This window comes from Nyctereutes procyonoides, unplaced genomic scaffold (assembly GCF_905146905.1).
Source record: "Nyctereutes procyonoides isolate TBG_1078 unplaced genomic scaffold, NYPRO_anot_genome, whole genome shotgun sequence".
NCBI lineage: Eukaryota > Metazoa > Chordata > Mammalia > Carnivora > Canidae > Nyctereutes > Nyctereutes procyonoides.
Genome location: NW_026575135.1, coordinates 1,693,851 through 1,717,867, shown reverse-complemented (window position 1 = coordinate 1,717,867; position 24,017 = coordinate 1,693,851). Strand labels below are relative to the sequence as shown.

The 24,017-nt window shown below is 58.9% G+C and overlaps 1 protein-coding gene across 3 annotated transcripts in view; it reads right to left on the bottom strand.

The window, feature by feature from the left end:
• The window catches only part of BRINP1 (BMP/retinoic acid inducible neural specific 1), a 171,035-nt gene that overhangs the window by 20,750 nt on the left and 126,268 nt on the right, over window positions 1–24,017 (bottom strand). For all 3 annotated transcript variants that reach the window (XM_055301581.1, XM_055301582.1, XM_055301583.1), the window contains exons 6-7: window positions 9,456–9,692; window positions 5,254–5,476 (exon numbers count right to left, since the gene is read on the bottom strand). In XM_055301581.1, the coding sequence (XP_055157556.1) occupies window positions 5,254–5,476; window positions 9,456–9,692 (460 nt within the window). The remainder of the gene's footprint in view (window positions 1–5,253; window positions 5,477–9,455; window positions 9,693–24,017) is intronic.

Here is a 24,017-nt window from a genome sequence, read left to right as displayed (position 1 = left end):
ACAGGGACACGAGCCTAGAGGCTACAGGAGGGGACCACGGGGCGGGAATCCTGCCTCTTCCCCGCAGCGTGATTTTCAGCAGGTCAGTCCACATCTCTGTGCCTTAACTTCCCTGCTCATAAAATGGGAGGACTTAGTGCTGCCAGAGCAGGTGGTCGTGGTGCTACAGTGGGTGACAGTGTGCCTGGTGCAGCCCTGCCCGGAGCTCGATCCCCTCTGGTGTGCCTGCCCGGGCTCTGGAGCCAAGGACTCGGGGTCCCGCAGCACGAGCCCCTTCTTACATCCCAGCCTATGAAATTCCCATCCGGCTCCATCGCCACCCCCACAACCTGAATGAGCAACCCTGCTCTGGCATCGCCATCCACACACCGGGGTGCCCCAAGCACTCTCTCTGCTGCCGCATGGTGCTCGGGGCCTGCACCTGCCCAGCAAGACAACTGCAGTCCTGCCACTCACCTGCCCTGTGACCTCGGGCAAGCTAATCACACGTGTGCCCCCTCAGTTCCCGCTAATGTCTGGGAGTCCGATCCAGCGGCCTCAAGTTTGTGCAGAGAGGACGAGGCCTGGATGACGTATATGCACCCAGAGGACTGACGAGGACTAGCGGGCGCGGATACGTGGGCATCCCAGCTCGGCAAGTCGGTTCGCCGTGCTCATTTAACAAGTACTGAATGCTGGGTACCGGGGGGGGGGGGCGCAGAAACCCGGCTCCGCGTGGATCCCTGAGGGAACACACACATGTGGATAGAGGTGCATAGACACACGGACACGGGCGCCACGCACACATGTGTACCGTGTACGCATATCGTCGTTACCAACACTTGGACTCGCTGAGTTGCCACAGGCCAAGACCTTACAGGCCAAATGTCAGCGCCTGGTAAAATGACAATAAGGCAAATAGCCGGGCAGCCCGGGTGGCTCAGCAGTTTAGTGTCACCTTCGGCCCAGGGCGTGACCCCGGGGTCCCGGGATCGAGTCCCACATCGGGCTCCTTGCATGGAGCCTGCTTCTCCCTCTGCCTGGGTCTCTGCCTCTCTCTCTCTCTCTCTCTCTCTCTCTCTCTCTCTCGGTCTCATGAATGAATAAATAAAAAACTAAAAATCTTTAAGGAAAATAGCTGACGTGCGCATCGTGTTTTCCGTGTGCCGGACACTGTCCTAAGCATTTTATGTGCATTAAGGCCTTTAATCTTCGAAACACTATCATAAGCCCCGTGTTACCCAGGAGAAAAATTGAGTCTCAGAGCCGGTGTGGACTTCCCCAGGGTTGCAGGATAAGCCGCGGACACAGCTGGGACTTGAACCCAGCTAGCTGGGCTCCAGAACCTTCACCTTGGCCAGCCCTCCTGCTGGCTACAACGGCGGCTCAGTGGGAGGCTGTTAGGGCTCGTACGGGCCTTATCGCCCTGCACGTCAGACGGTCACGTCTAGCTCCATGTGCACCCACCCTATCCCGTGGCACCTAACCCCCAGGAATGATTCCAGTCCTGGCAGGTGCCGCTCTCCCCCGGAGACCCACGCCTCCCAGTACTCACGCCCCTGAATCCGATCCGCGCTGCACTTTGGCCACTAAAACACGGTGGAAGTGACGCTGTCTGACCTCCAGGGCCAAGATCTACGAAGTCCTCGGCTGTCACGCTGGGGAAGCCGAGCTCCCAGCCCAGAGCCAGCGGCTCGCCAGCCGTGGGAGGGACAGCTGAGCCCAGCCCCGGCCAGCCTGACTGACCCCGGCCGTGCCCCGTAACGACCTACAGATTCAGGAGAGGTTGTCAGAAAGTGCAGCTTTGAGCCACGAAGTCTTGGGCTGAGTTTGTTGGCAGCAGTCGATGGCCAGAAGGCCCCTTTGCTTCCCAGCCCACTGTTAGGGTTTCGGGATGCCTCAAACTGAGCTACGAATGGGCGTCCGGGGGGCTCAGCGGTTGAGCCTCTGCCTTTGGCTCAGGGTGTGACCCCGGAGTCCTGGAGTCGAGCCCTGCATCAGGCTCCCTGCTCGTGGGGGGGGGGGTCTGCTTCTCCCTCTCCCTATGCACGTGCATGCTCTCTCTCTCTCTCTCTAATAAATAAATAAATCTTTAAAAATAACCTGAGCTCCAATTATCTGGATTTGAATTACCACTTAATTTTATAGGCAAGCACCTCTCTGAAGTAACAATAAAATAATTAACATTTATTGACCTTGGGCATGTGATTAGACTCCCTGCACCTCAGTTCCTTTACCTGTAAAATAGGAATCGTAAGACGGCACAGGAACCTAGTTCATGCCGTTCGGGCGAGGAGCAAGTGAGCTACCTCGCCTGGCCTGGGGATTGCACAGATACAGCGGCAGCGGCTCCTTCTCTCCCCCCAGCCCTCTGTTAACTGAGTCAGGCGTTGCCTTTTTTTTTTATTTTCAAATTTTAAAAACTTAGTCTTGGGGGCACCTGGGGGGCTCAGGGATTGAGCATCCGCCTTGGGCTCAGGGCGTGACCCTGCGGTCCTGGGATCGAGTCCTGCATCGGGCTCCCTGCAGGGAGCCTGCTTGTCCCTCTGCCTGTGTCTCTGCCTCTCTCATGAATAAATAAATAAAATATTTAAAAAAAAATTAAGATCTTAGTCCTCACACTTCACATGAAGGCAAGTGTTATTGCCACGTCTGCAGGTCCGGCGGCGGGACCTTTGCAGCCTGACGGCCCACACGGATGGGGAACCCTGTGGACACCTGCACCCAGGGTAGGGAGGGGACGCACTAAAGGTCCCCGGCTGGCCAGTGCAAGGCACGGTCTCAATGCAGCACCCTGGCTGGAGCTGGGGCTCCCCCATCGCTGTTTCTGTTCCCCCGTCCCTCCCGGCAATGCCTGTGGGGCCGCCCTCCTTCTGGAGCCCTCCAGGCCTGACTGATGGTGCCCTGCGATCTGCACCTGGACGCTCTTGTCCGCTTTCATAAATGCGTCCGTCCACACCGTTCACGGGGCCTCGGACCTTCGGCTCCACCCTCTGAGGTTGACGACCAGCAAAATCGACAGATGGACCCGTTTTAAAGTCTGGTCCCCGCCTAACGCTACCCTTCCCCGCCCGGTTTGCATCCCGTGGGGCGAATCCTGGGGCGCACGGTCTCTTCACCGAAGGACGTGATCAAAAGCCACGTCTCTGCGGTTCTGGGCTGTTTTACCCACCCCCCAGTTCCCGTGTTCGAGCCCTCACGCTCGGGGCCTCAGAATGCGGCTCTATCCAGAGAGAGGGACTTTGAAGAGGTGATAAAGTCGAAATGAGGTCACTGAGGTCACTGAGGTGAGCCCCAAGCAGATGCACAGAGGGGATGCCCCGTGAGGACACGGGGGAGGCGGCCCCCGCGGAACCGGGGGTGGGGCCGACCCTTCACCGTGTTCATTTCCGAGTCCCCCACCGTGCCCGGCGCAGGGCACGTGACGGAGGCCCAGGTGGGGTCCAGGCAGGCGCTCACGGGGGCGGTTTGGCACCTGCCGCAGGTGGCACGGAAGCCGTCCTGTGACCGCGCCACCTTCCTGGGTCCTGCTCCTACGGCACTGAAACGAGGGAGCAAGCGGCAGAGCAAATCCTGTTCGGCTCACAGAGTGACGATCACAGACCGGGCGCAGAGCAACGGGCCGAGAGTTGGCAGGAGTGGGAGAAGCGGAGATGAGCGCAGCCCAGCATGCACAAGGAGGAGCAGTAGGGAAGACGGGCAGGGAACGGGGACTTAGAGAAGGGGGCTTCTGTGCTGGCCGCGGCCATCAGGAAAGGCTTCACGGAGGAGGTGGCATTTGATCTGAGTCTGGAAAAATAGGAGGAAAACAGGTGGGTGCATGGAGGTGGCAGGGGTGAGGGGTGTGCTCGGAGAGCGGCACGGACCCGAGGGGTGATGGAGAACCCGTATATAGACTCGTGGAGCCGGGGACCTCGCACATCGGGGCTTCCAGCCTCAGCACCACCGACTTGGAGAAGGGTAACTCTGGTGGGGACGGCCCTGTGCAAAAGGACGCCCACCACGAGGCTCACAATGTCCTCGGACAGCGGTAGATGTTCCCTGGGGGCTCCGTCACGTCCAGGTGGGGACTGCGGATGTGCCCCACAGCTCTGGACCATGGCCTGACCCCTCGGAGCTCGTTCTTTGATCCGCACAACAGGGCCCACAACCGTGCGTGTACACGCGTGGCCCACGGCGGATCTGTTAAGTCGATGGGACTTAGCCTCACTCTTTTCCTTATTTTTTTGAAAGACGCATCTATTTATATTTAGGAGAGAGAGAAAGGGAGCGAGCATGGGAAGGGGTGGAGGGAGCGAAGGTCAGAGCAGGCTCACGCGGGGTGCAGGGCTCCAGGACAAGGACGCGGGGCTGGGTCTCAAGAGCCACCAGGTCAGGCTCGGGGCTGAGACTGAGAGTCGGATGCTCAACCCACTGAGCCGCCGGGCGCCCCTTAGCCGGACTCTTCTCTCCCGGTGAAGTGGAACATGACTCCCCGCACGTGGGACGCACGGAGGCGCAGCTGTGCCGGCTGGAGCGGGTGCACGGCCCCCAAACCTGCCTCCTGCTGGCTCGAGCCACCTCGGGGCGGGGGGTAGATGCACCCCTACAGACACGTCGGGGGAACCGGGTCTGAACAGCCTGGATTTGAATCCTGGCTCCTTCCTGATGGTTCCAGAGGGAGCAAATCAGCCCTAAGATCTGTGAAGAGCAGGTGCTTCTGTCCTGCGAGCCCAGAGCGGGGCCAGCGAGGCCTCCGGGCCTTGAAGGAGGCTCCCGGCCTCCGGGGAGAGCCCTGCACCCACACACCAGCCACGCAGTGCCTCCTTCAAGTTTTCATGGCCTGTCCCCTGTTTGCTTCCCTGACCCCAGGCTCTGGCCAGAGGCCCTTGATAGGGAGCGGACTGATTGCTTAACCCGGTTTCATCACCACTGAGACGGGGCTGCTAAAAATCCGCTTGGTCGAGTGATTTTTAAATGAAATAGATAATACATCCGAAGCACCCAGCATCGTGCCCCCCAGCAGTCAGGGCTACTGTGGGCTTCCCTCCCACAGGCCGAGGGCTCGGGCCGGGGGCAGAGGCCGAAAGTTCAGGGCGTATTCAGGCAACGGGGAGACACCCGGGGCGCGTGGGGGGGCCCGAACCAGCAGCAGAGAAGCCAGAGAGGACGCAGGGAACGGGTGCTCTGGACCCCCAAGGCCCGGCCTGCTGCCCGCAGGTGCACCCTCTGCACGGGGGAGGGTAAGCGGGCGGCGGGTGGGACCGGCGGGGCGCCGGGCGGGGGCGCACCTACCTCTCCCTAGGCAGCTGGTGGTTGGGGTTGTGGCGGCATCGGATGCTGAGGCCGAACAGCTTGCGGGCCGTGCGCTGGATCTTTTGCCTCTGGGCCTCGGTGGCGCTCTGCAGGAGCTTGTAGCGGTTCTGCAGGTCCCAGTCGTTGCCCCAGTGCTGATGGATGCTGCCGATGGTCAGGAAGTGGTTGCTGGGCAGACGCTTCATAAAGGACTTAAACTCATCTGGCAAGAGAGACAAAGGCCGAGGAGAAGGGCTGAGCCGGGCGGCCCCCTCCGAGCCGCGTCCCGGCCGACCCACCTCCCGGCAACGCGGGCTTGCCAAGGAAACGTCCCCTGTGGGCCCCGACCAGGCGCCCAGGGGCCGCGGCCCTGCAGGGATCCCCCCCCCCCTCCAGCTTAACTCCGCTCGCCCAGGCCCCACCCTGCCTTCCCGGACTCCGGCATCCCAAGGCCGGCGGCATAAGGATGCGCACTATCATCCGGACTTGATATGGTCTTTGAATCGATTAACCCACGTTTTTTATCCAGCTCAGCATTCAAGACCCCCCAGCACGTGCCTTCAGGAGAAGGGGAGCCGTAAATGCAGGAGTGATGGGAACTGTATTAGCTGATCCTGGACGACACGGTTGCCGCCCAAAGGACCAGAGCCCCCCGCAGGCGCCCACTGAGGACCCCAGGAGGGCAGGGAGGGCCGCAGAGGGGGCACCAACCCGACTGTCCCCTGGGCGTCGCCTGCAGGGGTGCCAGAGAGCTGAGGGGGGTCAAGCCCCCCCTGTGCAATCCGGTCCTGCTGGAAGGTGTCCGGGTGCCCTTTCACGTCACGTCCCATTTCGGGGATCAGCTCCAGAGATGGGGCCGAGTCTGGGGTCCCCGGGGTGACTTCGACGTGACCTGCCTCGGCCTGTGATTCTGTATTTCAGAGTTTCGGTACTGGCCGCAACTCGACATAAGGGCAGCTCTTCTGGTTGTGCATAGAGGGAAACTGAGGCGCAGAGCGGGGAAGTGATTTACTGAAGGTGGAAAGGCCCTCGAGGGACAAGAGGCAGGACTGAAACCCGAGCTGTTGCTTCTTTAATGTAATACTGACCCCGGCCACCCTCTCCCCACACTATTGGGAAAAGAATTGGGAAGTTGATCCTGTCGCAGGAAAAGAAAGCCAAGTAAACGCTTGGGGGGGGGGGCGGGTGTCCCTGCAGCCTAGTACCCCTTCCGCTTGGGGTCACGAAACCTGCAAGGGAATTCCGAGTCCCTTAGGCATTCACTTTAGCTTTAAAAATGCCTACGTAGCTCTCGGTGGGCACGGCGCTCCGTGTCAAACCCCAACCCGCGTAAGAGAGCTCACGGCAGACGAGGAGGTGGGTGCTTTCAGCGCCTCCTTTCAGAGAAACCAGGACACGGAGAGGTCAGTCACCTTGCCAAGGCCCCACGGCCCGCATGTGGCGGGGCCTCGGGCCAGGCCGCGAGTCTCACGCTCCTCCTGGCTTCACACACTTACTCTCAACCCGTGAAGCGGATGAGGGCAGTGGGAGGAAAATAAGTAAGTACGGGGTGCGGAACGCAGGGATCTCCGACTCCCAAGACGCTGCCGGCGCCTCGTTACCCACAGTCGGATGCGCAGGACACCGACCGGCAACCTCAGCCCCCGAGCAGCCGTGCAATGCCTCAGTTTCCCCATCTGCCCAACAGGCATTCCCGCACTCCACGCCAATCCCGGGGGAGTGACGTCGCAGTGCAGCTGCCTAAACAGTTCTCGACCTACATTCGGGACGCGCCCAGGGGATGGGTGGCCGCGTCGGACCCGAAGGATGGCTGGTTTATGGGGGAGCCGGCCGGAGGCAGGGGGCCGGCCCTAATGACTGCTCCGTGGGTGCCCACGCCCACCCCACGGAGGACACGGCCTCTCCTGGGAAGGCTCTCCTGACCTCGAAGGATGGGACAGTCATTCCGATGAACCTGGATCTCGCTCAGACGGGGCTTTATGATTTAAAAGACAAACTGTCTTGATTTTCTTGACTAAAAGGAGAAGGGCCCCTCCCCACCAGGGAGACGTGGACGCCCGAGTAGCGTGCAACCTGGGCTGGCTCTGACCGCGGCCCCCGACCACGAAGGAGTCGTTGGTTCTTCCCTTTGGGCTGCTCACTGCTCCCTCCCGAGGCCAGGGGCTGAGCGAAGGGCAGGAAACTCCCCGTGCACCAGCCACACGTGCACCAGCCAGAGACGGGCGGTCTCGTCGGTGGGTAAAAGCATCCCCAGTGGCCCAGTGCGGGGGGCCTGGAGCCACCGTGCGCTCTTGTGGGGAGACGGCAGGCCGCGGAAGCTGCTCCTGTGGCCCCTTCAGCTACGCTGCACCCCCTCAGGTCTGTGTCCCCCCCACCCCGCGCCCCGTCTACCCGCAGACAGTGGTTTCCCTTCCTTGGGAAAAGGCTGATGCGCTAACGAGCCCCCCACACAGCCTGGGTTCCCCTCTGCCTCCTAGCAATCCGGGGAACCTCGCCGCAAAGCATTTCACCAAGTGCTTCTTTCGTTCGAGGCCACATAATGGTCGCAACAGGGACCGTCTCTCCCGCGAGTCCCTGGGGTTCTACGTGGACCGATGGGTGCGGCTTCACGGGCAGCCAGGACTCCACTCGGGGCCCCCGAGGGCAGGACGGCTCGGGCATCGTGGGCTCCCCAAGCTGGCGGGGGCTCCCTGTTCACGGAAACCAGGGCCCCTGGTGCGGCTCAGCTTTTACCTGCAGGGCACAGCGGCCCCGAGGTGCGATTTCGTTCGATCAAAGGGTTTCTCGGCTAAAAATTTAAACACATTCAAATATGAAAACCACGAACACGTCCTCTCATTTATCAGATGAGGGAGCGGAGGCCTAGGGGGTAAAGAAGACTTGACAGTGTCGCGAGCGCCGCGACGAGCTCTGGATTTGGAACCCGGGGATCCGTTACCGGCCCTGGTTACTAACTACGTGACCCTGAGGGAGACGCCGGGCCTCGGCCCGCTCCCTCCTCTGTGGTGCGGTACTTGTGATGAATTTAAGGAATATTAATTTTAAAAGAAACGGCAACGCTCTCCGCCTCTGTCCGCCTCTGACCAGATACCCGAGCACATATTGGACGCGTGCGGCCGCCCGGGCCCTCCCCCTGGGAGTCTCAAGGCTTCCAAGCTTCTCGTGTCCGACCTCTCGAGGGGCTCTAGCTCAGTGAACGGTACCAGCGTCCGATCTAACCCACGGACCTAACCAAGGCTCCCGGATCTCAACACCCATCTCTCCAACGCGGGCGGCCGATGTGACACGGAGCCCTGGCTACACGGCAGCTCCCCGTCTTGCCCAACGCACCATCGAGCTGACCACGTCGCTGTCCTGACCCCCCTGGGCCCCCGGGGGTGCCCCCCGCCCCCCCTAGCTGTCATGTGCACACCTGCTGACTTCTGTGTCACAGGTGCTTCTTCGCCTCTCAGCTGCTCTTCCCCAGCTTGCCTCTCCGGACCCGCCCGACCACGTTAACCCCCGCTCCCCACGCACCGAATTACCGAGCCGGAATTATCTGTACGGGTCGCCCCACTCGCGTCTGGCTTCCACGTTAACTGGAAGCTCCGGGGAGGCAGAGGTCCAGCTTTGGCCCTCACTCACTACCCGGTCCCGGGAGAACGACTTTCCTCCCCTGGAATTCATGACCACGCATTTTCTGAACCATGAAAAGCAGGAAATAGGCTAAGTACCTGCAAAGTGACTGTGAATCCTTGAGCTCTCTGTACCCGTACGGACATCTACCCGCATGTGTTCCGTGGATGGAGATAGATGCACCTGTGCATTCGTGCACGTGCACGCGTGCTGCTGATTCAGAGACAGGCGCTCACGCTCACGCTCACGCACACGCACACACACTCAGGAATCAATGCAAATACTTCTTTCTGCCTCTCCATCCTCCAGGGCCTACGTGGCGTTACTCTGTCTTCTGGGTTCAACAGACAATCCATCTTAGGGCCACAAACTCGATCATGGGGTTCATTATTCCACTCAGTGGAGACTGACTGAGTACCGACCCCACGACAGCGGCTAGGCCTGGCCCTGGTCCCCCCCCAAAGTGAACAAGTGAGCTGGGGACACTGGGTATCCCCTCACGGAGGCCCCAACTCCAGTTAGACAGTTGTCCCCTCTAGACGTGGCTCAGGGTCACGGCTGCAGAACTGCGAGCCCGGGTTCTCTACCTGAATTCTCCAGGTCCTTGTAGGCTTCGGCCCAAGACTTGGCCATGTTGGCCAGCGTGTACTCCATGATCTGGATGTCGGTGATGGGGCAGTTGCACTGGGGGAATTCCTCCGCACACTGGCACCTACACTGGCTGTTCTGGCACACGTACTCTCCCTCCCCGTTGCACATGATGTAGCTCAAGGCCGACTGGACGAACTTCTCTTGCAGATACTGAGGGAAGATGATCTGAAGACCTGTTGGAGAAGAACAAGAAGGGGAGAAAGGAAGGTTAACGGAGGTGTTTCATTAACAGTTTGGAGAGAGAGGTGATGCGGAGAAGTCTGAAGCCGCCAAGCCGCCAGCTTTTTTTTTTTTTTTTTTTTTTTTTTTGAAGCCCGTGAACCGTCACCAAAATATTTCTGGGCCTGCGAGGCCTCCGGCAACTGCTGGTCCTTCGCCCCCTCAAGCCCCGACCTTGGCCACCTCTCAGGGGCCTCCTTCCTTCCGTTTCACCAGGACTGAGCCGGAGCCAGATCTGGGGTCGGCCTTTCCCGTCTGGGGAGAAAACCCGTATGGAAAGCACAAGACCATTGTTTGTTCTGTCTTCCGTCCTTCATGTCTTTCGTTTTCCTTCCTTCGCGTGTTTATGGACCCTATTTACGAAGCACGAGTCCTGAGCTAGGCGCTAGGTCTATAGAGATCCAAATAAAAAATAAAAATAAAAAAAAATAAAAGACAGGATCCTTGCCCTTGGCGGTGAACAGTAGGATCAGCAGCAGGGACGGACACGGACCCACGTCGTGGTGACGCAGCTTCCTAGACCTGAGCACGGTGGCCGCGTGAGGCGGGGGGAGAGCAGAGGCTGCAACTCTGCTCGGGTGGCGGGGAGGCCGCTGCGGGGCGGCTGAAAGGTGGGTAAGGGGACATCGCAGGAAAAGAACAGGAGACACACCCTGAAGACAGAGGACTAGCGAGGGTGAAGATGTCAGGAGCTGCTGGTGACTGATGGATGGATGGGGGGGCGGGCAGTGGGGGAACAGGTGTCAGAGCGGAGCAGATGCCAGAGGGCACGGGGCTTTCCCGGCTGCTGGGGGACTGGGACGTCATCCTGCGCGTAATGAGGCTGTTTTGGTAAATTTCAAGGAGAAGCATAATACGGGGCCGGGGTGTGGTTTAATAAAACCAGGGCAACATAAAGATAATAATATCGGTGCAGGACGACCTCAGGGAGGATTACGTTTTTCTCCTTTGCTCTAAAGACGAGGAGGCCAAAACAAACAAACAAACAAACAAAAAAAAAAAAACGAGGAGGCCAAGGCCCATGGAGGGGAAACGACCATCCCGAGGCTACAGGATGCTCACTCCGGCCCCGTCTCATAACCTCTTCTCCGCATGTGGCTGATCGAGGCCCGAGTCCTGCCAGCCCAGGACGCAGACGGGGCTCTCCGGGCGCGCACCACCCGCCTGCCCCGGAGACGTCAGCGGCGCAGCCCCCCCCCCCCCTGGGGCAGCCCTGGGCTAGGTCAGCTCCCGACAGCAGCGCTTCCACCCAAGAGCCGTCTCTCTACCTCATCCCGAGCCACCGGTGTGTGCGGGGCTAGCGGGTCAGTGGTTTCCACCCCGTGGAAAGTGGCGGGGTTCCCCGGATTACACTTTTTTCTCATTCATGCTTCGGGGACACCCCCTCATCCCAATCCCACTCACGAAGGGTTTGCCGAAGAAGCTCGGCATTTCTCCTTCTGCTTCACGGCTGTGCCTCCACGTCCCCCTCCCACCTTCAAATCATTTAAAAAAGAAATGAGGCGCCAACACGCCAGCCCGTCTTCAGCGGCAGCTGAGAAATGACTGTTCGGGACGGCGCTGGGCAGACGAGCGGCGCGGCGGGCCCGGGGGCGGGGGGGGGGGTCAGGCCCCGCTGCCGACGGCCTGCACAGCTCACACCTCGCACCTCCTCGCACCTCCTCGCACCTCATCGCACCTCGGGCGGCCACTCCAACCGTCTCACGCCCTACTTCTTCCTCCGTAGAACGGAGACGCTCGACGTGCCCACAGCGCAGCGCCGTGGAGGGGGCCAAGGGAGGGAATCCCTGCAAACTGTCCGGAACAGTTGCTGGCACACGGCAAGCCGAGAGCAAATGTTACCTGTTACCTTTTTTTTTTCTTTCTTCCTTTTATTACCGTTTTTAAAAATATTTACTTTATTTGAGAGAGAGAGAGAGAGCAGGGGGAGGGGGCAGGAGGGACTCCTCAAGGGACTCTCTGCCCAGCCTGGAGCCCGACAGGCGCTCGGTCCCACGACCCTGAGGTCACGCCTGAGCTGAAATCAAGAGTCGGACGCCTAATGGCCCGAGCCCCCCCCGCCCCCCCGGCGCCCTACTTTTGATGGTGATAGTGATGACGAAGTCGCCGCTGGGACGGACGTTGTTCACAGCGTCAACAGAACCTTCAGGAGCCTCCGCGAGCAGGAGCCGTGGGCACCTAACCACGGAGGAGAAGGCCCCGCAGGCTGCCTCGAGCTGTTTGCAGGGACTCACAGGCAGGAGTGGGCTCTAGGGCTCTGTGCCTGTTGAGGCTGCACGGTGCGGGGGACGGGGGGCAGCTATTCAGGAAGGCGGGTCTCCCTCAGTCCGTACGGAAGGTTCTCAGGGATGGAGGGAGCCCGTGGCTTGGGCACCGCGGGCTGCGGGGCCTGGTGGCTCCACACCAAGGGCCAGGGGCCCGCGTGGGGCTGCGAGGTGCTGGCGAGGGCTCGCCCCCCGGGAGCGCGACACAGACGCCCCAAAGACGGGCCCAAGCCAACAGGCCGTGCGGTCCCTCCTCGGCGACGTCGACCGTTCTTTCAGGCTGTGCACTATTGAGTCATTTTATCTGTATCACGGTTTTTCCGCTTCCGAAGCAGAATTTATTTTTAGCTGATCCCAATCCCCTATAGGCATCTGAGTCTATGGATTGGGGTTAAGTTCCTGTTGGAACTCTATAGACTATACTCTCAGTCCTATTTTTCTAGCTTGCTCATCATTTTCTTTCTCCCTTTTGTAGGGGATAAAATATTCTATTCTTGGTCCCGGCCCAAAAGGAATTTGGGGAGAGCATTTTTAGAAAATTGCGTCAAATCATCTCTCCGTTTGGCAAGGATACAAAAGGCAGTATTACCTACCACGTTTAATGCCACTGAACGCAGATGAAGTTTGGGGCTGGGGGGTTCCGGGAGCGGCTGAAACACAAAACTGATTGCTCTTTAAAAATGGAAACTCCGATCACGCCGAGCTGTCTCGGAGGCAGAACCTCCTGGGCGATTTTGAAAGAGAATAATGAAGACGTAGCAATTAAAAAGCACTTTTCTGCAAAATGTCATTACTGTTTAAAGTTACGTAACCGTTTCTACGGCGGCGGAGGTTCACGGAGCAGTCAGCGGCCCGGCCGGCTCCTGACGACCCGGGTCCCACGGGGGGGCCGCTGCTGACCCCAGGCTGGCGCCCGGCCGGGGCCTCCACGGGCCGCAAATCACCCGGGGGCGGGGGGGGGGGGGCTGCGGAGCCGCTGTCTGCAGGACACACCGCTGCTGCCCGCTGGGGGGGGGCGTATCCTGGGCCCGGTTCCCAAAGACACAGAGGGGGAGGGGGAGGGAGGGAGAGGGACGGAGGAGGGGGAGGGGGGAGGGGAGGGAAGGAGAGGGAGAGAAGACAAAAGAGAGAGAAAGGAGAGAGGAGGAGAGGAGAGGAGGGAGAGAAGACCAGAGAAGGGGAGGGGAGGGAAGGGGAGAGGAGAGGAGAGGAGGGGAGAGAAGACCAGAGAAGGGGAGGGGAGGGAAGGGGAGAGGAGGGGAGGGGAGGGGGGGAGGGGAGGGGAGGGGAGGGAGAGAAAGGCCACCATCATTGCCGACCATATAAATTTTGCCTCAAAAGACCCAGGAAGGCAATAGCTGAGCGTTTCCCTTGAACACCAAGTCACTCGTGCTGAACATATGGGACATCCCCCCCCCCAATCTCATTATACTTTTCTTTAAAATCTTGTTATACTTTAAATTGGAATGTTTCACTGTTCTACGAAGCGAGTGGGCAATGGAGAGATGTGGGAACAACATCCACGTCATCCTCTTTCTCTTCTGATTTTTGCCCCATCTCCCTTCGTCTTCCTCCCACCTTCGCTGCAACACAGACATCTCACGATTCCTTTTTTTTTTCTTTTTTGTATTTTACATACAGTCCTTGTGTGTGGAGGAAAGATTTCTCCTTCTGTCCATCACACGGGGGGGGGGGGGGAGGGGATAGCTCTGTCCTCTCTATCCCTTTGCTCCCTCACTCCTTCTTCCTAATATTATCATTTTTTTTTTCAAACACACCAGGCGTCCTGCCCTTCTCGGGTCCCTCCCTTGTGCGGGTCTTGTTCTCCCCAGGGTCTTCGCACGGGTCCCTCCCTGGGCCAAGAATATTCTTTCCCCAGATCTCTGCGTGGCTCCCTTGTCCTGCAACCGCAGCCCTTCCCAGGTCACCCAAATTACAACACTTCTTCTAGGGGCGCCCGGGTGGCTCAGCGGTTGAGCACCTGCCTCCGGCCCAGGCTGTGGCCCCGGGGTCCCGGGATCGAGTCCCACGTCGAGCTCCCTGCATGGAGCCTGCCACTCCCTCGGCCTGGGTCTCTGCCTCTCTCTCTGGGTCTCATGAATAAATAAATACAGTCTTTTTTAAAAGGATGCTTCTTCTATTTTCATCAGAGGACTAATTACTGATGGAACTGAGCTTATTCATTTGTTTTCATATTTTTTTCTCATCTCCCCCATTGGAGAGTGGGCTTCAGGGGGACAGATGCCCTGACCTCTAGAATATAAATTAAGGGCAAGCCCCCGTAGAGGCTCCAGACACTCATCTGTTGGATTTTCATTCAATGGCTAATTCTCTTTTTCACCCCAACTGGAAAAAAGAAAAAAGAAAAAGAAAAGAAAAAGAAAGTGGCCTCTAAACACTTGGAGGATGTTGGAATTGGCCCAAAGCTGGCCTGAAGCCCCACAACCAGAGTAACAGACTCAGGCCTCAAATCCAGGAATCCAGGAATCCAGGAATCCAGGCGAGCGCGTCCAGCTCTGGGGCAGGAGCCAGTGGGCCTGAGAGGGACTCCTGCCTCGGTGCTCCCCCGGGGAGGGGGCTCTGGCCCAGGCGGCCCCTGCCGACGCCTTAGCCTCTCAGAAATTCAGGTCACTCTCCTGTGAGGTCCCGCGCAGGGACTGCTGTGGGGAGGGGAGCGGGAGAGGCCTCCGCGGCTGCCAGCGAGCACCTGGCTGCTGTGGGCTGATGCCTGCGTCCCCATCCCCCAAGGTCATAAGTCGAGGCCCTAATCCCCCAGAGCCACGGGGTGATTAGGGGGCGAGGCCCTGGCAGCTGATGAGGTTTATGTCAGGTCACAAAGGGGGGCCTCCGTGAGCGGACTAATGGGCTTATTATTTTTTTTAAGATTTTTTTTTTAATTCATTTGACAGAGAGAGAGATGGAGAAAGAGACAGAGTGAGAGAGGGCGCACAAGCAGGGGGGCAGCAGGCAAAGGGGGACGAGAAGCAGACTCTCCGCCGAGCAGGGAGCCTGACCCAGACTTGATCCCAGGCCCGGGCATCCCGACCTGAGCCCAAGGGGACAGCTAACTGACTGGGCCACTCAGGTGTCTCATTTTTTTCTTTTTAAGATTTTTTTTAAAAATGTGTTTCAAAGAGACAGAGCGAGCACACGCAGGGGTAGGATTAATGGACTCCCGGGAAGAGAAAGACACGGGAAAGCTCCCCGTCCGCCTCCCGCCCTGAGCACACACGGCCCTCCCACCAGGGCACACCCGTCCACACGCCAGGCCGAGCCTCTCCCGGACCCTGTGACCTTGGAGTAGCGGCCTCCAAAGCCGTAGAGACGCAGCTGTCCCGTGGGAACCGTGCCGTCTACACTGCTGGGCTCCAGCAGCCCGAGCAGACCAAGACGGGGCATGAGTGGGCCTTCAGTAAGTGCCGGGCCCCTAGGCCCCCACAGGACGCAGCCCTTACCGGAACTGGGACACAGGCTCCCAAGGAGCCCCCTTTGGGCCCATCGGAAACACGGCCAGAGCGTCCCGCCTCTCGAGAACCCTGCGGGGATCCCCACGGGTCGCTAGGACTTGTCCTGCTGATGTGACTCCTCCCTGTCCTCTACCTCCCTCTGTCCCCTTCCTGGTTGTCCCGGGTGCCAGGCCCTGTGCCTAGGGTGCGGGGGGGACATACGGCAGGTGCTCCGTGCCCTCCCTGACCCCTGGCTTGGGGACAAGGTGGAACCAGCGCTCCACCAGAGGAGCTGGCTTGGGGACGCAGCAGGAGGCGGGCGGCCGCAGGGGATGCGGTAGGCCTGAGGCTTCGCAGAGTCGCACGGCTTAGGGCACCAGGGGCTGCAGGGGACAGGGCGTAGGGCTGAGGCTTCACGGATCTGCACAACTTAGGGCGCCAGGGGCTGCAGGGGACAGGCATAGGGCTGAGGCCTTGAGGATTCCCATGACTTAGGGCACCAGGGGCTGCAGGGGACACAGCGTAGGGCTGCGGCTTCACGGATCTGCACAACTTAGGGCGCCAGGGGCTGCAGGGGACAGGCATAGGGCTGAGGCCTTGAGGATTCCCATGACTTAGGGCACCAGGGGCTGCAGGGGACACAGCGTAGGGCTGCGGCTTCACGGATCCGCACGACTTAGGGCACCAGGGGCCGCAGGGAGAGCCGCTCAGAAGGCCGGAGCCACCTGCGCCAAGGACTCAGGCCACAGAACTTCCGGCTAAGGACCGACCTGAGCAGCGCCCTCTTTTCCGGTTAAGGGTCGCCTTTTTCTGTGTGTGCGTCCGCCTCCAGGACCCCGGGGAAGAGATGCAGGCGCTCTGGTGCCTCAGAGAAGATCAAAAGCCCGGAGGGAAGGATGACAACGGGCAGAGACCCGCCAGCTGGTGAGAGGAGCGGCACTGCTCCCAGCGACACGGGTTAAAGACCCTCGCCGAGCCTGCCTTCGGCCCAGGGCGCGATCCTGGAGACCCGGGATCGAATCCCCCCTCCGGCTCCCTCCGTGGAGCCTGCTTCTCCCTCTGCCTGTGTCTCTGCCTCTCTCTATATATATATATCTATCATGAATAAGTAAATAAAATCTTTAAAAAAATTAAAAAAAAAATAAAGACCCTCGCAGAGACGGACGAGGAGGCGGCTGGGAGTCAGGAGACGTGAGCCCCCCCCCCCCCGCCCCAGCATTGTCAGGTTTCAACCACTGGGCAGCACGAGGGCAACAGGGGGCTCCCAGGGGCCCCGACGACCAACTCCTGACACCTTCAGTGACACCGAACCGCTGCCTGAAGCAGGGGCCTGGTCCCGGGGCCAGTGCTCGGGGGCTCGGGAGACGGGGCCCCCATCCTCCAAGCTGAAGCTGCCTCGGAGATTGGGGGGTGCCGCCCCAACCTTCACCGCTGACCCGGCTCCTGCTCTTCCCCAGTTAGGAGCTCCTGGCCGCCTTCTCTTCCTCCAACAAGCAGTACCCGGGGGGTTTGCTGGAGGAGATGCCTCCACCCGGTGAGGACACGGACGGGCTGCTTGGAGACGCGACGCTGACGCATAAAATCCAAGTTCAAGAGACAGAGGCCTGAACTGATGAGCAAAACATAAAAAGCAGCATTACGTCTGGAACATAGTAGGTGCTTAATAAATATATTTTAAACATCGAATAGGGGCGCTGGGTGGCACAGTGGGTGAAGCGTCGGACTCTCGGTTTCAGCTCAGCTCAGGGTCTCAGGGTTGTGAGGTCAAGTGCAGGGCCAGGCTCTACACTCAATGAGGAGTCGGCTTTTCTCTCTCTCTCCCTCCCTCTTCCCCTCTCCCCATCCACCCCACTTGCCCTCCTGTCTCTCTAAATACATTTTCAAAATCTTTTTTAAAAAAAAATAAATATTGGGGAATCCCTGAGTGGCTCAGCGGTTTAGCTCCTGCCTTCAGCCCAGGGCGTGACCCTGGAGACCCGGGATCGAATCCCGCATCAGGCTCCCTGCATGGAGCCTGCTTCTCCCTCTGCCTGTGTCTCTGCCTCTCTCTCTCTCTGTGTCTCTCATCAATAAATAAAATCTTTAAAAATAAATAGATAAATATTGAGGTTCCCCTGGGGGGCTCAGTCAGGCACCTGCCTTTGGCTCAGGTCATGACCCAGGGTCCTGGGGACGAGGCCCCATGCCTGGTCCCTCTCCCTCTGCCCCTCCCTCCCATCCATGCACGCCGTCTCTCTCTCTCTCTCATGAATAAATAAAATCATAGAAAATAAATAAATATGGAATAAGCCAGTGACATATTATGAAGACGAAAGAAAATAAACCCGGAGACAATCGTGATGGAAGACTCCACCATGCGTGTGGGATGCGGGCAGATCCTGAAACAGGAGTATGTGTGAGGAGATCCAGAAGACGGGCCCCCAGGGCCCCGCAGAGGGCACGCGTCGAGCAGACACGGGGCGGTGTGCGACCACCCTGGAGCAATCAACGTCTCGGTCAAGGCCGGGACCCTCTATCTTTTCCTTTGGCTTGTTTGCATTCTGGATGAGCGTGGCCTTATCTTACTTTATGTCATAATCACCTACAGAAGTAGTAGTTTCGACGGATGTCCGTGCTTCTGATCGACTTCGCTGCCGATTTCCGTCAGGGCTAAGAGAACGGGGGGAGACGCAGACCCTGCTTTGGTTGAGTGGAAGCGGTGGTTCATGCTGTTGTCGCATCACCACGTGACCCCCCCGCGGATGCCTCTGAGCCCCACCGAGTCCCAGCTGTTGCCTCCTACCTGCGAAGGTCTGCTTGTCGCATCCTGTCCCTTTCTGGGAAGCGCGAGGTGGGGAGCACAGCGAGGGGGGCCCCTTTTGCCGAGAGCCGGCCCGATCGCCCTCCCTGAGGGAGGCCAGCGATCCCCGACTGGCACCCACAGGGCCGCTGGGCTCCGACCGCCACGCCGGCCCCCAGCGCGATGGAGGCACGCGGGTCAATTACCCATCTGTTTGTGTTTCCACCGCCGTGAATTACAGCATCCGTCGCTGACAGCTCGTTGGAGTGGAATGAGAATAAGACGATAATTCACCGGGTGAAACCGTGCAGAAAGGGCGAAAAGGCTATGATCTCATTCAGAAGTTCAGCCCTTGCCTCCGTGATGGGTCATTGGCACCCGGGGGGGGGGGGGCGGGGGGTGGCGGTGGGGGGGATGAAGAGAGGCAACTACCTGGGCGGGGAGGTGGGTGGGCTGTGGCACCCCCTCTGGACGGCGTGTCCTCGTGCGTCCCCAAGGACCAACCTCTGTTCTGGGATCCTGAGGAATCCACTCGGAGGCCTCAGATGAGCGATTCAAGTAAATGAGATTCAGCCCAACGGGAGGGGGGGGACCCTCCTCCACGCCGGCAATCTCGAGGGACGGAACAAGGTGCCTCCGTAGGTAGAAGAGTCCCCGTCGCTGGCCGTGCACAAGAATTTAAAGACTCCGAGGCCCGAATGGCACGTGATTATCATGAACTGGAATCCGGTGCGCCGTCCCGGCAGCGTTCTCCCTTTGAAAAACATTACACACCCCCCTCCGCCCCCCAACCACCGCCAGCCTCTTCTCTTGGACGTGTTCACAGGACACGTCTTGGCCAACGGGGTGTGAGCACGGGGCCTGCCGACGATTTCCAAAACAGACCTAGAAGCGCCGGCGCACAGGTGCAGCCGTGTGTCCATCCCGCGGCCGCACGGACGGCAGCATCCGCGGGGAGGCCGCGGGAGCGGCAGAACCACGACGCTCTTGCATCCAGGACGCAGCCTCGGGAGGAAACGAGGGTCTCCGTTCGCCCTGAGCTCGGGGGCCGCTGGCCACATAGCCCGGCCTGTACGGAGGGGGCCACCCACGGCCCCAACTCACCCACCGCAGCTTGGTTTTGTGACGGATTTTACTGGACCACAGCCACGCAGGCCCGATGCAGGGCTGTCCGGAGCGGCTACGACAGGGGCTGTGTGAGGCCCACAAAGCCGAAGACATTTACCATCTGGCTCCCGACGGCGACACTCCGCCAGCCCCTGGCCTGGGCGGCCACCGAGATCGTTCACCCTCGGGTTTCTATGCGTCCACTCCGCGCTGCTGTGCGGTCACCGCTTAAGCGAAGACGGTCTCGGCGTCGCCTGTGATGGGCCAGGTGACCTTCGAGACTCTGGAGGAAGCGCGAGGACCGAGAAGCACCCCCTTGGCCCCTGGCGCAGGAGGCGGGTCAGGAGACGGCGCCGGGTAAACGGGGCACTTGGGCCGCCGGGAGGACCGGGGCGCGGGCTCCTCCGGGACCACGGCGACTCCGGAGAAGAGGACCCGGTCTGGGCCGTGGAATGGCCAGGGTCGCGCAGGCCCGCAGACTTCTAGAATCCGACTTCATAAAATTCCAACACGAAGGCGCCCTCAGTGAGGGACCGCGACGACGCTGATTCAGCTTAACTACGGGCCTCCCCGCAGATGTCCTGATGAAACCAACCGTGACGCCAACGACCCCGTGCTCCCGACTCCTACACGAGCGGACGCGTCCACGTTCTTGTCCAGGCCCCCTTCCCCGCTGCATCCTGCCCGGCCCCGCCACCCCCGCCAACGGGGCAGCTGTCTCCTGCCCGGACTTTCTCCGGACGCTGGGACGTGCAGGACGCTGGGAAGCCAGCCTCAGGGGGCTAACGGCTCTGGTGGTCGCCCCGTTGGCGCTTCCGCGGTAGGGTCCAGGTAAAAATCAGATAAACCGCCGTGTCTCTTGACCGTGGCGGCATCTTGATTGCACGACCGACCGCCCCAGAAGGGTGGACGCTTCTGTACGTAAGCGGTGCCTCCACGGAGAACAAGACAGGCTGGACCACACGGGTGGATCCCCTCCCAGAGGATGGCTGTCCCACGAATGTCATTTCCTGGCCTCGCCCCGGGGGCCGGGGGCCATCGCGGGCAGCCCCCTGCCAGCAACCACAGGCACCTGCACGCGGCTCTGGCGGTGCTAGGACACGCGTCGCACCGCGTCCCGGCGTTGAGGCTCACGTCCCCCCGCCGGTCTGCGATGTCCTAGGATGCCGGAGGCGGTGCCTCGCTCCCCGTCACCTAACACATCACCGGGTCCCAGTAAACATGTTTGGATGGAGGCTGAATGGAGACAGAACACGTTCCAGAGAGGACTGCGCGTCCCTGCGCCACGGCCCTCGCGCTCTACCTCTCTGAGGCCGTCCTTCCCGGGGAGGGAGGACCTGGACAGCTCGAAGCCTAAAGCCACCTCAACCTCCACCCAGTAATGAAAGGAACATCTGAGAGAGAGGAAAAAAAAAAGGCCAAAAAACATCCTAAGAGAAGGACGAGGCTGAAGGTCTTGGCTACTGATCCGAGCACATATTTTGCCTTAGATGCACAGCTACGAATTACGAGCCTGAGGAATGAAGAACTATAACTGTGTCTTTCAGCTCTTTGCACTCTTTCCAAGATTCCGAGCACAGAGCTAGATCGCAGTAGGCGTGCAAGAATAGAGCCGCTCAATCCGGCAAGTGGTAGGCAGGTCTGTCGACGCACCGCTTCATTGGAACCGCTGCTGAGCTACACGCTGGAGACAGGGAAACCGAGTAAGACGCGGCTTTCTCATCTCAAGCAGCTCCAGCTGGGGCGGGGGGTGGGGGGGGGAGAACACGATTCATAAATAGAAAAGGACACTATACAATATGCACACAAATATACACAAGTTTCAGTAGAAGGGGGGGGGGAAAAAAGAATCCTCTAGTTTTATGAGAGTAAAGGAGTCCGGAAAAGTCACCTCGGACGGGGTTGCGTCCAAATGGTATGAATAGCCCGGCATTTGCCAAGCTGTGTGCTGCAGTCGTAGGTCTGCAAATGTAACCAGGATCAAATACATTCAGGAAACCCCATATTTAATCTACCTCTTGAGACTCATAACACACATTAGCACAGTGAAGGCACTGACAAGTCCTGCAGTAAATAAGCGTGGTTTATGCCGTTGGATCCCATGTGTTTCCGTGTTATCGAGCTTTCGTTAAGTTACCGCGTGGTAACAAATAACCTCAAAATCACAGTGGCTTACAACCACAAGGGTTTACTTCTTGCTCACGTTCATGTTGGCTGAGCTTTGGCTGTATTCCAGATGCCTTCGTCTTTTTTTTTTTTTTTCCTTCCGGATTTTTGTTTGAATTCTAGTTAGTGGACCGCTAGCGTAGTATCGGTTTCAGGAGTACAGTTTAGTGACTCATCACGTACCTACAGCACCCAGTGCTCGTCACAACAAGAGGCCTTCTCAATGCCCCTCACCCATGCAGCCTCCCCCCTCACCCACCCACCTCCTTCCAACAACCCAGTTTCTTCCATTTCTTAGCTTCCTTCCTTCCCTCTCCTACTTTTCTCCCCCCGTCCCACACGTTCATCTGTTTTGTTTCCTAAATCCCACATAGGAGTGAAATCATGTGATGTGTCTTTCTCCGACTCGGCGCTCTCCTCTCTCCAACTCACCCCACATCACGGCAAATGACAGGAATTCCTTCTTTTTGATGACTCTGCAATACTCCACTGTATGACAGACCTCGTCTCCTTCATCCATCCAGCAGGGGACGGACACGCACACAGTCTGGCTGTTGCTAATGATGATAACACTGGGGTGCAGGTGCCCCTTCCAATCAGTATTTCCGTATCCTTTGGGGTAAATAAATACCCAGCGGTGCGATTGCCGGGGGGTAGGGCAGCTCTGTTTTTAGCCTGTTGAGGAGCCTCCACACTGTTTTCCAGGGTGGCTGCACCAGCTTGCCTTCCCGCCCACAGTGCACGAGGGCTCCCCTCCCTCTGCATCCTCGCCGACACCCGCTGTTGCTCGTGTTGCTCATTTTCGCCATTCTGACCCGTGTGAGGGGATAGCTCATCGTGGTCGGACTGGCGTTTCCTCTAGACTTGAAGGAGCAGCGTGCTCGGGCGTATGCCACCATCGTGACGGAAGGAAAAGAGCAGAAGCCGCACCAGGCCGTGTCTCCTAACCTGTCTGCGGCGATGGAGCACGGGGTATGATCCCCTACATCCTGCTGGCAAAACCAGACCACGTGGCCGAGCCCAGTGCCAGCTAGCTGGGAAGTGTGCACCTCCCACGGGGCAGCCCTGCCAGTCGCACGGCCGTGCACTGGTTTACGTAACCCTCTTCGGGGAGGCAACAATGGAATCACGCCATCGACCAGGAAACAAACTTATTTTTGCACCGAACCCTTTTTGGAAAAAACCAATCACCAAATGACCCAGCAAGTCGGTTCTTAAGGCCTGTAAAGCCCAAAGCATCGCAGGCAGGTATTCAAACAGAAACGTGTACACAAATGTTCGTGGCAGCGCTCTACACGGGAGTCAGGAAGCGGAGACGGTCTACGCGCCCATCAAGCCGTGAACGGACAAACTGAACGTGGCGTACCTACGCATTCGAATATTAACTCGGCCGTAACAGAACAAAGTGCTGATACACGCTACGACATGGATGAACCTTGAAAGCGCTTTGCTAAATAAGAAGAAGCCAGACACCAAAAAAAAAAAAAAAAAAAAAAACCACATGTTGTGTTACTCTATTTATATGAAATATCCAGAAAAGGCAAATCCATAAAGACAGGAAGCAGACTAGTTGCCTGGGGCTGGAGGGAAGGGGTGGGGCGAAAAATGGTTGCCTAATGGGTTGAGATGATGAGAAGGTTCTGGAACTAGATGGTGGTGACCACGGCACAATGTGGTGACTGTACCTCATGCCACTCGGTGAACTGTGCATTTGAAAATGGTTATTACGATGGGGCCCCTGGGGGGCTCAATGGTTGAGCGCCTGCCTTCAGCCCAGGGTGTGACCCCAGGGTCCTGGGATCGAGTCCCACGTCGGGCTCCCTGCATGGAACCTGCTTCTCCCTCTGCCTGCGTCTCTGCCTCTCTCTCTGTGTCTCTCATGAATAAATAAGTAAAATATATATTTTTTAAAGATTTTATTTATCCATTCATGAGAGACCCGCAGAGAGAGCCAGAGATGCAGGCAGAGGGAGAAGCAGGCTCCGTGCAGGGAGCCTGACCTGGGACTCCATCCTGGGTCTCTAGGATCACGCCCTGGGCCAAAGGTGGCGCTAAACCGCTGAGCCACCCGGGCTGCCTCAATAAATAAAATCTTAAAAAAAAAAAAATCCTGATTCTGGTTTATACGTTCCAGGTTGGGAGACAATGTGGTTTAAGAGCACGAATGTTGAGCGGATCTGGGTCCAAATCCCTGCCGTGCCACCTACGAGCCGGTTGCTTCAGTCCTGCAAGCTGCAGCCTTCAAACCTGGAGCGGGGTCTCTGGGGAGGCCTGTCCGAGATACTGATACCGAGGCACGCGCTCCTCACCTGGCACGTGAGCAGAATGTGGTACACCCGAAGTGTGATGATCATTTTACGTCGGACCTATGGGCTTTAGGCCGGGGGCTTGTAGAACGTCCACGAGCTTCCCACTGAAAGGACCACAAGGGCTCTGCGGCCACCCTCCCCCGTGCTGCAGGTCAGCAGACCCGGAGAAGCCCCGGGAACCAGCCAGCCCCGGGTCCCAATCCTACGG